This window comes from Vombatus ursinus, unplaced genomic scaffold (genome assembly GCF_900497805.2).
Source record: "Vombatus ursinus unplaced genomic scaffold, bare-nosed wombat genome assembly UNPS02014798.1, whole genome shotgun sequence".
NCBI lineage: Eukaryota > Metazoa > Chordata > Mammalia > Diprotodontia > Vombatidae > Vombatus > Vombatus ursinus.
In genome coordinates this window covers 56,007,202-56,024,696 of record NW_020954576.1, presented here as the reverse complement: position 1 = coordinate 56,024,696, position 17,495 = coordinate 56,007,202, and the positions used below count along the sequence as shown (strand labels likewise).

The following is a 17,495-nucleotide window of genomic DNA, read 5'->3' as shown; positions in this document are numbered from 1 at the left end:
TTAACTCCAGACCTGGTACTCTATCCACTGCGCCACCTAGCTGGCATAAAGTAGGCGCTTAATAAATGCTCATCCACTCGATTACATCTGGAATTCGTTCAGCCAGTTTCTATTTGTGGCGTTCTACTCAGGCGTCTCACTACGGGAGGCTAAGTGGTGAAGGCAGACGGCAGGGAACGGGCTAATTCATCAACTATTACCCTAAAGCACCATCCAGGACCTTCTCAAGATGTCGGCATGACCAACCAAAATTGAAGGCGCCGTAGAGACACCATAATCTCTCCGCGACCTTCTTTACATGACCGCCACCTTTTGGAAGAAGCCTTTAGATAGGCAGGCATGGATACGAACGACCTCCTCAAGATGGTGGCCTGGTGAGGCCTGCGCGTCACTTCCGCCCTTACGCAGTATATAAGGAGCAGGATTTCCGCTTTCGCTCTTTTCCGGCGGTGAAGATCTCCCCGCGCCAACATGCCTGTGAGTTGCTCGCGCTCCGCCGGAGCCATGTTCTGCCCGCCCCAGATCGTTTGCGGGCCGTGGAGGGCCCCCTGCTTACAGCCCCTCTTACGACCTTAGCTACGCGGGCAGCAGCGGGGCCCCCGTGCACGAGGGAGGAGACGGGGCTCTAACATGGCGGCCGCTGCCTTTCCCCTCCCTCCCGGTGCTCGCTAATCTGTTCCTCTCCGCCCCCTCGCAGCTCGCGAAAGACCTCCTGCACCCCTCTCCCGAGGAGGAGAAGCGGAAACATAAGAAAAAGCGCCTGGTGCAGAGTCCGAACTCGTATTTCATGGACGTAAAGTGCCCGGGTGAGGTCACGCGCCGGTGGCGCCGCGTGGTCCGGCCGGGGACCACCCTCCCCACTCCCCACGTCTACCCCTGGTCGTCACGCGCCTCAGTGACCCCGGGCCCACGCCCGCCCGCGGCGGCCGAGCCCCTTCGGGGCCCCCCAACCCAGTCCTGCGGGGGGGGGGGTGGGGTGGTGTTTGTGTTTGTGTGTGTGTGTTTCCTTGGAGGTGTTAATATTGTTTTCCGGGGAATACTGACCCAACGCCCTGACATTTCCAAACAGGAGGACGGCTGTGGGGGCTCGTGGAAGAACAATAAGGGTCTTTGGAGGGCTGTGCCTAGAAACGTCACTGCCTGATAGTTTGGGGGAGGCCTGGTTGGTCTATGCCTGGCAATTAGCCCTTTCTGCTTTCTTATTTGAGGTTTTATTGATAGGATTGAGGCGTGGCTTGTCTCCGTCTTGAAACTCATCAAACTTTTAGGGGCCGTGCTGTGCGGGCTTTTGGAAGGGGTGTGTGGGGAGTGGGGCACTGTGCTTATGATTGAGGAGTGGTGGTGGGCAGTGTCTTCACGCCTGATGTGCTCCTTTCAGGGTGCTATAAAATCACCACTGTCTTCAGCCACGCACAAACAGTGGTTCTCTGTGTGGGATGCTCCACTGTGCTCTGTCAGCCTACTGGAGGAAAGGCAAGACTCACAGAAGGTCAGTGCTGAAGCTAGTGCTCTGGTGGTTTCTGAAATAGGTGGATTTTGGTAACTTCTGTGATGATGAACAGTTAAGAAAATTGTAATCAGCAGATTACTGAAAACTTTGTTTAAGGAGGTGTTAAAATTAAATTATCCCTGTGGCTTTTCTGAGAGAGAACCTAGCTGTCAAATGAAAGAGGGAAATAGAAAAAATCAGATGGGTGGGGAGGTTAAGTCAAGGCAGGAAAAAGTAAATTAGGGTAATGGTGAAGTTTTTTAAAAAATGGTTAAAAGAGGTTTGTTGTTTTTCAGTCCTGTCTGATTCTTTGTGACTCCATTTGGGGTTTTCTTGTAAAGAAACTGGAGTGGTTTGCCATTTCCTTATCCAGCTTATCTTATGGATAAAGAAAATGAGGCAACCTGGGTTAAGTGACTAGATCAGGGTCACACAGCTAATTGTCTGAGGCCTGATTTGAACTTGGGATGATGAGTCTTTCTAACTCCAGGCCCATGAGGGGTTGGAGTGGGGAAATTTATCTTTTGACTTAGAGGTAACTAAGGTGACAACTAACAGTTTACTACTTTTCTCCCAGGATGCTCCTTCAGACGGAAGCAGCACTAATTACTGAATCAAGATGATTGAGAAACTGTAAAGAATAAAACAAATTTGATACAGTTTTGTTCGCTGTCTTTTTTTAATGTTGTGAGGGTGGCCCTGTCAATAGTGAACATTAAAGACTAGAAGAATTGAAAGGCTGCAACATTCTTTGTGACAAGCACTAGACCTCATATTTTAACAGAATGAATTTGTCATCTTTAAGAATTAATACTTTCTTAACCTGAATCCATAAAGCTAGATAGAAAGTAGTAATGAAATTGGTTTGAGGGGAGCAGGAGATAAAGCCAACAAGAGAAAGCATTAACATCCGTTTTGATCCTTTTATTTGGAGTTTTCACTACTGCCTTGATGAGAGGCAGTTCTACTTGGGCTGAGTTGTAGTAGCCCAGCTGCTAAATGTAGCCAGGTTTTTTCCAGTTGTAGGTTAACGCCTCACACTCCATAACCAGTACTGCAGCCTCCTTTGGCCAGGTGGAGGTTGTGTATTCGTGAATTGACAATTTGTGGACGGATAAGTGTAACCTAGAAAGAGAAAGGGCGAGAGCTGAAGACAGTATGATTTTCACATAAGGATAAGAGTTATCCCCAAAGTTATTTTTACCTGGTTGTGCACTTCCTGAGGTTGGGACATAGACAACTGGAACTGTCTGGATCCGGTTGAGGAATGCATTGTATGCTGCAAGAATGAAAAAGCAGTCAGGGAAACTGTCACCAAGACAAAGATAATGGAGGTGGGAGTGAAGGTTTTAAAACAGTGTGTGGTGTTTGGGGGAGGGTGGCATGTGTGATTTGGGGCTCACTGAAAAGATGCTCTAAAATTAGACTTTTGGAGTTAAACATGTGAATGAGGGTTTCTTAATATTTAGGGGTTTCACTGAATAGTCAGGATTCTTTAACATGCTCTGTATTACAAATTTTTGGTCTAAAAAGTATGTTACGCTCTGGGATTTCCCACCTGAGATGTGCCTTGATCCCACCACCCGAGATGAATGAAAAAGCATTTATTAAGTGTCTGCTGTGTACTAGGGAGTTACAAAGATGTCAGTCCATCAACAAAAGGACATAGTTTGTCAGACCCTGTGCTGAGACAGGAATACAAAGTAAAGTAAAAAACATTGTCCCCAGCTTCAAGGAGCTCGAAGTGAAGGGCCCAAGATCAGGAAGATTTGAATCCAGGTCTTCTGGACTGCTAATCACTGCCATACTGCCTCTGTTCCTTGCATATAGTAGGCGTTTAAAAAATGCTTGAACAGCTATCCCTCATGAAGGTACTCTAGCACATAGGTCTAAGCAAATAGATAATACAATTCCAGCTTTTGAGTGGAACAAAGCCATCAATTCCACTAAAAGATCCCATACCAATAAGCTGGGACAGGACTTAAGTGTGGATGGGTCGTTGAGTGAAACAAAAGTCATCCGGTTACATCCCCCACTCCCCCTTCCCCGCCTCCCACCTCCTTTAGACTGTAGAGGAACCTGCAATCTGGATGGGGAATGAAAACATGACAAGATTTAATCAATTGGTTTACTCACCTAGGAAGAAGATTGCTATTGATGCAACACCAGCAAAAATGGTAAAGAGAAAAACTTGATAAGACACGATCAGCTGATGTATAACACTTGAACCGTCACAGTGATCTAAATGTTTTGTAAAAATAAAAGAAAATTAGGTTTTTTAAAATATGGGAATAGTTGGTATATCTAATCTTTATGGAGCCTGTAACCTAATAAAGGTTGTTTATGCTTAAGATACACAAAAATGAACTTAAGCCTAACCGATTTGGTTTGAAAACCAAAAATGGGTGAAAGGACTGGGACTTGTACACTCATGCACTTTTCTGTAAGTTAACCTGACTGATCCATTCCTTAGCGATTAGGCTAAGGTGGCTTGGCAAATAGTTACTTATGATGGTGTGACTCTACTTCTAATATGGGAAGCACTGCTGGGTATTTAGGGGAATACAAAGATGAGTAAAATGGTCTCAACCCTTCAGGCATTATACTCTAATGGCATGACCATGGGCTATTTGCCCTCCCTGGCCCTTATTCCCATTTGCATCTATTTCTGACTACTCCTAAGGCCATAACTTCAACTAGGTTAACTCCCTGGTGAAGAGCACACTGGCCTTGGAAAGCTGGGCCTGGGTCCTCGGCTGCAGGACCATTAGTTAAGATTACTGAATGCCCACCAAGCAGACTCATGGGCTGGGTGCTGTAAGGGACATAGAAGGTATTCTTTGGGTGCTTTATTTAGTCATTTCAGTTGTGTCCTACTCTTTGTGACCCCATTTGGGGTTTTCTTGGCAAAGATACTGGAATGCTTTGCCATTTCTTTCTCCAGCTTATTTTACAGATGAGGAATTGAAGCAAACAGGGTTAAGTGACTTGCCCAGGGTCATACAACTAGTAAGTATCTGACGTCAGACTAGAACTAGGAAAGATAAGTCTTTTTGACTCCAGGCCCAGCACTCTATCCTAGCTTAAAAAGTAAATGATGACATACCAAAAAAAAAAAGAACTTATGCCAGGCAAATTTAAGCAACATAACAAAGTAACGACATGTACAAATACTGATGTTCGTGGGGCTTGTGGAAGCAGGCAACAGAATCATTTATAAACGAAGAAAGGCTACCTGGAGATCATGACCCTTATTACATGTTGGGTTTGGAAGCTGGGAAGGTCACTAGAGCTTGATGACAAGAAAGGAAGCATTTCAATGAAGTGCTGGGTTATCATTGTGGCATTCAGATATGTTTCCTTTTAAGTGGGAATAACATGTTCCTCCACACCCCCACCCCCCTCCATCCCCCCTGCAATGGGATAGCTTTTGGATTAGATTAAAATCTCTGTTAGCAGAAGCTGAGTGAAATGGAAGTTCTGGCCTTAGCTGCTCCAGAAAGAGGAATCTCATTAAGGAGCCAGGAAATTACCACCCATGCTGGATTTCTCTGTTACTGCCCTCACTGGCACTGCCTCTCTCTGGCCTGTCAGCGTACAGGAGATGTTGATGAAGACCAGAGCTGCCATCTGCTGGAGTGATGTGAAGTTGACAACCCGAACTGGGTAGATGGCCAACCCTGGAATGAGGGATGATCTCTTATGGGGAGAGACGACCAGGACTGGAGAGCTAGGGAAGACCTGCAAGAGAAGATAAAGTAGCGCTTGTTTGAAGGGGCAGAAATAACTCATTCCAACACCCACAGCAGTGCAGGGAGGTGGATCCTAAGGAGACCCGGCTATGGCTCGATATGAAACTACAAACCTTTAGTTTTCCTGCATGTAAAAGGGGAACACTGATATTGAGTCTGAATCTTCACAGTTCCTCACTACACTGAGGTGAGTAACAAGTCTGCAATATGCAAAATGCTTTTACACCAAGCCTGAGAGGTATAAGGTATTAACCCAATTTTACATGAAAGAAAACTGAGGCCCAGAGTACAGGTGACTTAGCAATGGTCAGAAAACTAGTGTCTAGTGATGTTAAAATCAAATCCTGGTCATTAACCCTCGGCCTATGCCTCTGAATTGAACATTTGATGGATATAGAATGAACATTTCTTAGGACTTTGTAGGTTCAATGGACCACACCTCTTTCACCCCAAAAAGAATGGGAGTTGGAGAAGAGGTTTTCCCTCAATTGCCCATGAAAGAGACTTAAGCAGATAAAAAGAATGAGGGTTTTGAACAGCTGACTCCTGATACCTCACACTCCAAAACAAAACAGTATCCCCACCCCCCCCACCCAAATGCAAAGCCCAAAAAGATGAGGGAGGGACAACAGAAAGGAACAAAGAAAGATGAAGTCCAGCACTACTTATATAAGATAATAGGATTTAGCTTTGGAAGGAACTTCAGAAATAAGCTAATACAGTCAACAAACAAGGTTACCTTATAAAGCTGGAGTTCTTAACCTGGGGTCCATGGACCCTTCAAGTTTCAGGGGGTCTGTAAACTTGGACGGGAAAAATGACATCTTTATTTTGACTAACCTTTAGCTGAAGTTTAGCATTTTGTTCAATTATGAATGTAGGCAACAAACCATTACTCTCAGGGATCCAGAGGCTTCATGAAACTGACAAAGGGGTCCATGATGAGAAAAAAAAAAGGAATCCCCATTCTAAAGATTTCACATATTTAAATTTAACCCTTTTTAAGGGTTAAATCTGATTCAGATTTATAGGGATAAGAGTTATTCCCCAATTGATAGTCAAAGAATATGAAAATGTAGTTTTCAGAGAAAGAAATCCAACCTATCAATAGTCTTATAAAAATGCTCTAAATCACTAAAAATTAGAAAAATGCAAATTAAAACAATTCTGAAGTTTCACTTCACACCCTTCAGAATGGCAAAATTGACAAAGAAGGAAAATGACAAATGTTGTAGGGGCTATATGAAAACAGATACATTAACGCACTTTTAGTGGAGCTATGAAATGTCCAGCCACTCTGGAAAACAATATGGAACTGTCTAAAAAGCTATGTAAACTACGTACACTTTTGGACCCAAAGACACCATTATTATAGCTATATTCCAAAGAGATCAAAGAAAGAAGAAAAGGCCCTACATGTAGTCTTTTGGCAGCTACAAGGTGTGAGTACCTCTATATGATTGGTTGAGCATATGGCTTTTTTTTGCGTGTGTGTGCTTTTGGTGAGGCAATCGGGGTTAAGCGACCTGCCCAGAGTCATACAGCTAGTAAGTGTCAAGTGTCTGAGACTGGATTTGAACACAGGTCCTCCTGACTCCAAGGCTGGAGCTCTATCCACTGCCACCTAGCTCCCTGCCCCTAGGACCCACATGTATAAAAAATATAGCAGCTCTTTTTGAGGTGGCAAAAGAATTGGAAACTGGGAGGGGTATACCAATCAACTGAGCAAGTTATAGTATATAAATGTGATGTAATACTTTTGTGCTATAGGAAATGACGAAGGGGATAGTTTCAAAGACACCAGCAAAGAACTGCATGAACTGATGTGGAATTAAGTGATCAGAACCAGGACAATTTATACAATAACAACAATACTGTAAAGACAAAGTACTTTTAAAGTCTTAGGAATTCTGATTAACTCAATAACCAACCATGATATACCACTCACCACTTGAGAGAGAGGTGATAGATTCAAGAGTGAATATGGCTCAGTGTGGGAATTTTTTTTGCTTGACTATATATGTCTGTAACAGAGTTGTAGCTTTTTTTTTCTTTCTGCAGGGGGGGCGGCGTTGGAGTGGGAGGGCAAGGGAGGTCAGGGAAGTAGGAAGGAGAGAAGGCAGACTTTCATTTGAAAAAAATTTGAAAAATTTAACTCTTTGGTTATTTTAAAAGTCTCTATTTTCCTATGGTTAATAGTGGATACTAGCCCTTGGAAAACTTAAAGAAGGGTAGTGGCCTTATTTCAGAGATAACTCCATCCTTTTTTTAAATGATATTTAATTTTTTCCCCAATTACATGTAAAGGCAATTTTTAACATTCATTTTTTATAAAATTTTGAGTTCCAAATTTTCTCCCTCCCTTCCTCATCTTCCTATTCCCTAAGATGGTAAGCAATTTGATATAGGTTATATATGTGCAATTATGCAAAACATATTTCATATTAGTCATGTTGTGAAAGAGGAAACAGACCAAAGGGAAAAAAAAACACTAAAAAATGTGAAAAATAGTATGCTTCAATCTGCATTCAGATGCTCTCAGTTCTTTCTCTGGATGTGGATAGCATTTTTCATTATGAATCCTCTGGAATTGTCTCGGATCACTGTATTGCTAAGAATAGCTAAGTCATTCACAGTTGATCATTGTACAACATTGCTGTTACTGTATACAATGTTCTCTCCTGGTTCTCCTCACTTTACTTTGCACCAGTTCACTTAAATCTTTCTTTTTTTCTGAAATCAGTCATTTTTTCATTTGCTCATCATTTCTTATAGCACAATATTATTCTATTACAATCATACTTGCTCAGCCATTCCCCAATTGATGGACATCCCCTCACTTACCAATTCTTTACCACCACAAAAAGAGCTGCTATAAATATATATTTTTTTGAAAGTGAAAAAAAAAAAGTATTCTTCAATCTGCATTCACACACCATCAATTCTCCATCTGGGGATGGATACTGCTATAAATATTTTTGTACAAATAGGTCCTTCTCTCTCTCTCTTTTTTTAATCTCTCTGGGAAACAGCCCTGGTAGTGGTATTGCTGGATCAAAGGGTATACACAGTTTGACCGCCCTTTGGGCAGTTCCAAATTGCTCTCCAGAATGGTTGGATCAGTTTATAACTCTACCAACAGTGCTTTAGTCTTAGTTTTCCCACATCCCCTCCAATATTTATCATTTTCCTTTTTTTGTCATATTAGCCAATTGGATAGGTATGAGGTGGTACCTCAGAGTTGTTTTAATTTCTCTAATGAAAGTGATGTAGAGCATTTTTTTATATGACTATAGATAGCTTTGATTTCTTCATCTGAAAACTGCCTGTTCATATCCTTTGACCATTTACCAATTGGGGAACGACTTATATTCTTATAAATTTGACTCAGTTTTTTTACATATTTGAGAAATGAGGACTTTATCAGAACTTGCTATAAAAATTGTTTCCCAGATTTCTGCTTTCCTTCTAATCTTGGTTGCATTGTCTTTGTTTCTGCAAAAACTTTTTAATTTAATATAATCAACTCCATCCTTTTCAAACCCTTTCCACTGTAGTTACCTAGCTGAAGGGAACCAAAGATGCTGGGGGATGTAGAAGAGAAGAAAGTGGGAGAAGGGGTTAGGGTACCGGACTAAGCACGGTCTCTGGGTATTAAACAGAAGCAGGGAGCCTTATGTGTACTACTGATACAAATAAGTCACCTAATCTAATTTGCTCCTCATTTGTAAAATGGAAAGTATAATTCCTGTCCCCATTTTGCTTCATTTATGTAGTGAAGGATTGAAGAGGGAACAGTCAGACCTAGCCTATCTGTATATTTGCAGGACTGAAAAGAAACAGATATGTTATTAACTAGAATTTTTAAAATGGTTTCAAAGTGCTGATCCTAATAGATTGTTGAGGCTTGTGATTATTAGAAGTATCATGTGCTATTGCTCAGAGAATGAAAGCTGAAGAATATTTACTGCAATGTTAAAAAAGAGTTTCAAAAAGCTTAGTAAAAATTCTGAGTTTCTTGTACTAGTAATCAGCTAATACTGGAAAAACTCTTTAAGTCCCTCCCATTCATTTCTCTCCCTCCCTTTGGGTATTACTCTGCCGAACAAACTACAGGATGTGGCAGGGCTAACGCACTCAAAGATCTCGAAGGAGGAATAGACAGTTTCCCTTCAGTAAATACAAGGAAGGGAACGCTTCCTCCTGTTTATTTAACCATTACTCCAGTTCAGCTTTGTCCTGATCTCTTCGAAGATGAAGAACAATCGGCTCATTGCTATTTTCAGCTTAAGAACTTCAATTCCCTCAGGTTTCTCATCTCCAGGTTATGTCCTTTAATCTTTCTTTCCAATCCTTTAAAATTATTTGCATGCGTCTGCGGTAGAACATGTGGGCAGTGAGGTGGCATAGTGGATAGAGGACTGGTCTGAGGTCAGAAAGACTCATATTCTTGAGTTCAAAGTTGACTTCAGACAGTTACAAGTGTCTGACCCTGGGCAAGTCACTTAATCCTGTTTCCTTAGTTTCCTCATATGTAAAATGAGCTGGAGAAGAAAACAGCAAACTGTTCTAGTATGTTTGCCAAGCAAACCCCAAATGGGGTCATGAAGTCAGACATGACTGAAAATGACCAAACAACAACAAATAGTGAACACTTCACATTTTTACAGCTTTTCTATCCTTAAGCTGTATATCCTAGAGCAGGACACAAGATTCCAAAACAGAATGTTGTAAGTAGATTTTCATGAATTCCTTTTACCATCTGCACTAAGAATACAGATCTTATTTTAAAATTTATTTTTCCTTCTTTTTGGCTCATCCTAAAACATACCTCCAGTTTCTCTAATACTCTGTCCACTCCCAGAACTCTTATCTCTCCAATGTCTTGTTTGCTGCTAAGAATCAATTCTGTCTGGTTGATGTAAAATGCAGGGATGAAGGGAATGAGGATTCTTTGCATGCCATTCTTGCTACGCTCACTGATGAATGTGGCCCACCCGTAGACTGAGGTGTCAGCCACACTCAAGGCTTGAAGGAGCTCCTCAGACTGTGGTCGGACTGTAATTAGGCAGACATAAACCCCTAGAGAGAGAGGGAAATATTTAGCAGGAAGATTCACAGGACTTTTAGTGGTCAGTCTGAAAGAGATGGGGTAGGAAAGATAGCATATAAACTTAGGGAAAGGAGAGGGGAATTGGAGGGAATGAAAATTAAATCTGTGTTGAGTATCCATTTCACAGACTTCTGGACTAAGCAGGGGAATACCAAAGAAATAGAACAGATGTGCAAATGAACATATATATGCAAAAATTATTGACAAATACTTACAAAGCAACATATCAACTAGTACAGACTAATACAAACTGAGAATGTTGGGGCTAATGGAATAGGAAAGAAAGGCAGGTAGTGAATTGACTTCTTAAAGGAAGGCAATCAACTTGAAATGGATTTTAACTCATGATTTTCTCTCTGGCTCACCCTCCTAACTTCTGTCAATGGTACTATCACACTTGAGTCATGCAGGTTCAAAACCTCAGTAATTTTTTTTTTTAAAGTGAGGCAATCGGGGTTAAGTGACTTGCCCAAGGTCACACAGCTAGTATGTGTCAAGTGTTTGGTCTGAGGCTGGATTTGAACTCAGGTCCTCCTGACTTCAGGGCTGGTGCTCTATCCACTGCGCCACCTAGCTGCCCCAAAACCTCAGTAATTTTGACTCATCTTTTTCCTTTGCCCTGATAATCAATCAGTCATGAAGTCCTATTGATGATTTCTTCCAAAAGTTTCTCGCCTTTTCCATAATTCAACGGTGATGTATTCCTTGATGTACTGATTCTTTTCATCATTGTAGTTTGCTACCCATCAACACTTCATCCTGTGGGATCATTTTCCACGTTCTAGGAAATACCATCCCTGTATTACTCCCACCATGTGCCTTCTTTGCTCTGGCTTACCTGCTACCAAACAGAGGCTAGAAGAATTAACAAACTGTGCTGAATCTACTGCAAATTTATATTATCTAGTTTCAGTTGGGCCTTTAGAGCAGCTCCTCTCTATCCTATACCAGTGCCCATTCCAAATCTTCTCCTATCCCAAGTCTCCCTCAGTACTACATCTCTCATTCTCAGCTGAGGACTTACAAGTCCTACTTCACTAAAAAAAAAATTGAGGCCATTCTCTGAAAGCTCCTGTTCTTATCTCACATACCTTTGACATTATCCCCTGCTATCTCCTTTTTCACTCTAGGATCTGATGAAGAGGTGATCCTTCTCTTCACCAAGGCCACCTCTTCTACATGTACCTTTGATCTTATCTCTCTCCATCTTCATTAGCAGATTACCCCCAATGTCATCCTCTTTCTTTTCAAACTCTATCAGTTCATTTCCTTCTCAGTAGAAAGACTCCCAAGCCTCTCCCATCCTTAAGAAATCCTCACTAACTCTATTTCTATTGTCTTTTATTTGTTACCTCTTTCTCAGCTAAACTCTTTAAAAGGCTAAATTTAGTACCTCCACTTCCTCTCCTCTCACTTGCTTCTAAACCCTGCAGTCTGGCTGCCTCCCTCATCCAACAGACAGCTTTCCCACTGCGCTTTGGGTCACCTGAAATTTTTATTCAAAATGAGATTCTGATGTTTCCTGACTCATAGCTATATAGAGTATAATGCGATAATATTGATGTTTTAATTTTTTTGTGTGGAAGAGATCACTGAAAATGCTGTACATTTTCCAAAATCTCTTTCTCTATTCAGTTCTGGACTGAGTACATTATCCATCTGCAACAGCTTTTCAAGACAAATATACTGGTGAATTAATTCAACTGGATGCCAGTCCAAATCTGGGAAACATTTTTTATTTGAAAGATGCCAACAGCATTTATTGAGCTTTTACTACATGCCAGGCACTGAAATAGGTGCTAGGGTTACAAATACTGTACAAACATTCTAACAGGAAAACATAGGTGAGCAGCAGCCAGGGAGAGATACTCTGGCCCAGAAAGTTACACAGATGGTGCATGAGGTCATAGAGGAGTAGACTGACAGCCCTAAATCATGTTCCAGGGATGTTGGCACATTTGATTTTAATGGTTCCAGAACTGTGTGGATACAGTATGGTTAGTCTATAGAGTGATATTAACTATAGAGTTGGATAGATTGAAAGGAATATTCCAAAAGTGAGGTAGGGTGAGTCAAACTGAAATTTCCATCATTTTAATGATCCATTTTCATTCCCAATCATCAATAATGAAATGGAGGCCAACTACACTGCCCACAAGCCTGGGAGGGCTCAGGGCATCGGGAGGGAGAATAATCTAAGCACTTTCAGGACAGCAGTATTTGGTGAGGAGTGGGAATACTGTCTGTTGGGAAAGCCTGAGCATATGTATTGAATACTCTGATGGAGCCATCAGGCTGGCAACCTCAGAATACATGCTGTATACTTCCAGCCAAGATGGCTGCATGAATCATATCAGACTGCCTAGCCCTGCCAGAAGCACTTTAGTAAAATCTGAGATTTGCATCACACTGAATAGTGATCAAGAAATATGAGAAACTACAGTAAATGACTTCTACCCCAGAACTGCACAAAGTTAGCAGAGGGCTATTAGCAAAGCCACGGTCAGCTTAGGGAAACAAGCGGGCAGCCTTCCATTATGACCTGAGACGGGCCAGAAATATGAATAGCCTGTAAGTCTCTGTGTCTGGAGGTAGCAAAAGTGCAGCTTCCTTCCCCGCCCCCACCAGAAAGCTCCAGGGTAGTTAGTAGCACAAAGTGGGCACCCTGGAAGTGACCAGAGTGGCAGGACCAGTGTGGTAGAACAGAGCTAAACTTGTAGACAACCCAGGTACCCCGGGGCTCTGAGGCCCCTAGAACTCCGTCCAGAGATGCCATAGGTGGATCCTAACAATCCAGCACTCTGGCTCCTTGCTCCATTTGCAAATAGGGGAACTCAGGGTGGCTCTCTCATAGCATAAAGTGAGGAATTATGCAGTAAAGGGAAAGACCCTAGGGCCTTTCCCCTTTGAGGTCCTATGGCCCTTGGAGAAATGGGTTTCCATCACTGGCCTTTTTCATTTTCTCTTTTCCATTTTAGGTGTGTGTGTGGGGGGGAATGGAGGTGGTGGGGTGAAGTTTCTGACCTTGGTTGGAAGAGTAAGCCACAGGAACGCAAGAAACAGAAACCAGGCTAGGCTTTGTAGCTGTTATAGAATTAATGCTCCAGGGACCAAGCAATGACTGTCCTTTGGGACCCCAGGCCAGCTAAAGGACTCACCCTGCAGTCATGCCACACTTAGGCATGAACTTGGTATATCAATACAATGTAGACCTTAGCTAAACTTTGTGTCTACTACCCCAAAGACTGATTCCTTTCATGAATGTAGTTTGCTACCCATCCTGTGGGATCATTTTCCATGTTCTAGGAAATACCATGTTCTAGGAAAGTATGCTGTGGAGATAGTGGGGGAAATGTTTGTACTTTGTTTTTGCTATATCATTGAAGTAAATATCCCTTTGTAGGAAGAAAAAAAAATTCAGCACACTGAACCTCAAAGATCCAGGAATTCTGACCTTAGGATGTGGCGGTCAGCATAGGGAATTAAAGTTACACAGAACAAAAACAAGGCAGGGCAGGGGGGGCCCATCAACCCACCCAAAATCCTAGAAGGAGGCAAAGTCTAGCCTTGGTACAAAACCCTAATTCAGGAACTAAAGCTGGAGAGATGAATAAACCAACGAAGACACTGACCACTATACTATTAAAAAAAAAATCGTAGATCTAGAGAGGCCCAAAAATCCAGCCTAGAAGAAAAAAAGTAATTGTAATAACTGCAAGCAAAGACTCACAGGGAAAAAATGGATTTTCCACAAAAATGAAATAAAAGCTCTAGAGGAAAGAAATGGAAGGAGAGCGAACAGGTTAGAAGAGAAAGTGGCAAACCTTACCCAAATAATGTACTTCCTGAAAATTAGATTAGACTAAATGAAAATAAATGACTCCATAAGACAGCAAAAAATATTAGAAAAATCAAAAAGACTGAATAAGTAGAAGACAGCTGGCATAGAAAACAGACCTGGAAAACAAGTCAAAGAGAGAGAATTTAAGAATCAATGGACTCCCTGAAAACATTGGTTTAAAAAAAAAGGCCAGGACATTGTATTTCAAGAAAATAAATGAAAACTGCCCAGATCTCTTGGAACTGGAAGGCAAAGTGAAGATAAAATCTACTAATGACCTCCTGAAATAAAACTCAAAAGGAATATTTCCAGGAATATAACAGCCAAAACCTATTTTCTATATCAAAGAAAAAAAATACTGTAAGCATCTAGAAAGAAGCAATTCAAGTACCAAGGAACTAGTAAAGATCACACAAGACCTGGCAGTTTTTACTTTCAATACAAGAGGAGATGTAGGAATATAATACTCTAAAAGGCAAAAGACAGAGATTTACAACCAAGAATAACACCCTGCAAAACCGAGTATAATCCTACTGGGGAAAAAAAAGACCTTAAATGGAATGGTGAACTTTTAAGCATTTCTGATGAAAAGACCAGAACTGAGCAGGAACTTTAAAATACAAACACAAGTGAAAAGAAACCCAGAAAGGTCAATTTACTGGAGCAGCTGCAAGGGGCTGCGTGATGATGTGGTGCTAACCTTCTAACGGGGGAGAAGAAACAGATATCTCTTCAGAATCTCACTGTCATCAAAGGATGTTAAGGAGTTAAGTAAGAAAAGCAGAGGACGAGGAGAAGACTGGTATGGTACTGCAGGTTTAAAAAGTGGGAAGAGACAGAAGGATAGTAAAAGGAATACCACTAGTCTACAGAAAAGGAAGAAGAGGGTCTTTCTCATAACTGGGGTGTGTGAGCAGAACAAATATATATAGAAGAAGGGGCAGGGGAGTGGACAGTGGGAGAACCTCAGTTTTATTTGAAATACGTTCAGGTTTGAATATACACTCCCTCTCCCAACATTTTGATATAGAAATGCATCAAACACAATGGTGGGGTGGGGGAGGATTAGAAGGAAGGGAACAGTTGCAAGCAAAACCAATTTCCTGATCCTGAAGAGAAAATTAGAAGGAAAAGCAAAGAGCAAGAATCTAAGGGGGTGTCCATCAAGTGGAAAATGGCTGAACAAATAGTGGTATATGAATATAATGGAATATTATAGCATGGGAAGAAAGGACAAAAGAGGCTATTCCAGAGAATCCTGAGTCATGTGAACTGATGTAAAGTGAAATTAACAGAATTAGGAGAAGAAATTATATAATGACAACAACATAGTAAAGAAAAACACAAGTTTGAAAAATTGAAGAACTCTACTCCATACAATGACCCTTGTGACTTCTAGAGGGTCTATGCTGAAGTATGTTTCCCACCTCCTGACCAAGGTTTTGGTGATGGTCTCAATGTGCACAATGGCCACTGTGTGTGTTCATTTTGTGTGACTTTACCACAAGGATTTTTTTCTTTTGTTTTTAGTTAGGGGGACAGTAATAATTCTCCAAAGAAGAGGGTGACTGAAACATTTTAAGTAATGCACAGACAACTGAAGGAAGATCAGAAGGAAGCACAGATAAGCAGGACAGCTTTGAAAGTAGTACGTGGAGTTTATTACAGGCTAAAAAAAAGAACATGATATAAAATGCTGATTCATGGTTTGGAAAATGTTTTGGGGGTTCTGGGACCCTAAGCATTCTAAGGCAGAGCTGCCTGGAATGAATTCACACACTCAAACCTTCTCTTAGTCAAGTGGCAAAAAGTTTATTGTAACACTTTAGCAAAAGCAGGCAAAAGTCTTTATGGAACCTTCGAGAAACTGAGGATGGTGTTGGGGTTTATATGGAAAAGGGGCATGGGAAAGGAATGCCAGGGATACTAATTAGGTAATCTAAGCCAGATGTCTTTGGGAGCAATGGATGGGAAAGTGTAGGGAGTATATCAGACATTGAGGGAGTTGTCAGAGGCATGGACCTTGGGGATGTGGTGAGAGGAAGAGTCCTTAGGCCAGCCAGGGACAAAAGTCCTTGGGCTAGGCACCTCTCTGCTGTGGTGAGAGAATGTATTCTGAAACAACAGAAAATTTTCTCACAGGACAGGGGCCTACTGAGAAATTGGGAGGCTTCCAGAGAAATGATCTTAGGGCTGGGGCCCTGAGCACTCCATCGGTTTCATATACAATTCTCTTTTTGTGGTCTGCTGTGTAGATAGAAATGTTCATATTTTGGGGTGTTCAAGTTCAGAATTTTAAAAATTTTAATAAAATGGTAAATTCAAACATATACACACAATGTTGCACTCCTTTGCTTCTCTATAGTTTGCAGAAAGCAGCAAGGTGTGGATGGCTATGGCTTCTGTTAGCTCAGTTATCACACACACACACACACACACACACACACCACCTGTCACACATACAAGTAAATACAAGGTATTTTCAAGGGGCAGACAGGGGAGGAAGGGAGACACAAGAAGCTAGAGGAATTGGGAAAGATCTCACCTATGAAATGGCATCTGAGTTGAGCTTAGGGTTCTAAGAAAAGGAGGTGAGTCTTTCATTCCATATATGGGGAAACAAAGTTACCAAAGGTACTGTGTAAAGACACAGAGAGGGGAGAGGGAATATCCTGTGTGAGGAAGAGCAGAGGCCAGTGCCTTGGCTTCAGTGATACAACACTCCTGGTTTTCTAACTGTTCTTTCTCCTTTTCCTCACCTGCTTCTCAAAGTTCTGTCCTTGGTCCTTTTCTCTACATATGCTTTCTCCATTGGTGAGCACATTCATTCCCAAGGCTTCAACTACCACTTCTATGCAGATTATTTTGGGGAAAAAAAAGAGTGTATGTGTACATATATATGTGTATGTATATATATGGGGCAGCTAGGTGGTGCAGCGGATAGAACACTGGGCCTGGACTCAGAAAGGCCAGAGTTTAAATATGACCTCAGACAGTAGCTGCATGACCCTAGGCAAGTCACTTAACCCCTGCCTGCGTAAAACTGGAGAAGGAAATGGCAAACCACTCTAGTATCTTTGCCAAGAAAACCTCATGGACAGTATGATCCCTGGGATTAAGAAGAGTCAGACATGACTGAACAATAACAATGTGTGTGTGTGTGTGTACATCTCTCTCTCTCTCTCTCTGTCTTTTCTAAACTCCAGATCTACATTTCCAGCAACACAGGCGATATATCTACCTAGATATGTCCTATTAGCACCATAAATTTGACAATTCCCCAAGTTTGAAACTCTCTAT

The 17,495-nt window shown here is 41.7% G+C and overlaps 2 protein-coding genes across 2 annotated transcripts in view; one reads left to right on the top strand and one right to left on the bottom strand.

Moving 5' to 3' along the window:
- Positions 1–370: 370 nt before the first annotated feature.
- Positions 371–2,151, top strand: LOC114049640 (40S ribosomal protein S27). Its single transcript, XM_027870915.1, has 4 exons — positions 371–477; positions 698–806; positions 1,379–1,489; positions 2,067–2,151. Exons 1-4 carry the CDS (start codon positions 472–474, stop codon positions 2,093–2,095), a joined length of 255 nt encoding a protein of 84 aa, XP_027726716.1. The 5' UTR covers positions 371–471; the 3' UTR covers positions 2,096–2,151.
- A 289-nt stretch (positions 2,152–2,440) lies between these two features.
- Positions 2,441–17,495, bottom strand: part of LOC114049445 (nuclear pore membrane glycoprotein 210-like) — a 126,725-nt gene continuing 111,670 nt past the window's right edge. The window contains exons 35-39 of the mRNA XM_027870703.1: positions 10,073–10,323; positions 5,023–5,230; positions 3,626–3,730; positions 2,694–2,768; positions 2,441–2,614 (exon numbers count right to left, since the gene is read on the bottom strand). Of these exons, the coding sequence (XP_027726504.1) occupies positions 2,517–2,614; positions 2,694–2,768; positions 3,626–3,730; positions 5,023–5,230; positions 10,073–10,323 (737 nt within the window). The 3' untranslated portion in view covers positions 2,441–2,516. The remainder of the gene's footprint in view (positions 2,615–2,693; positions 2,769–3,625; positions 3,731–5,022; positions 5,231–10,072; positions 10,324–17,495) is intronic.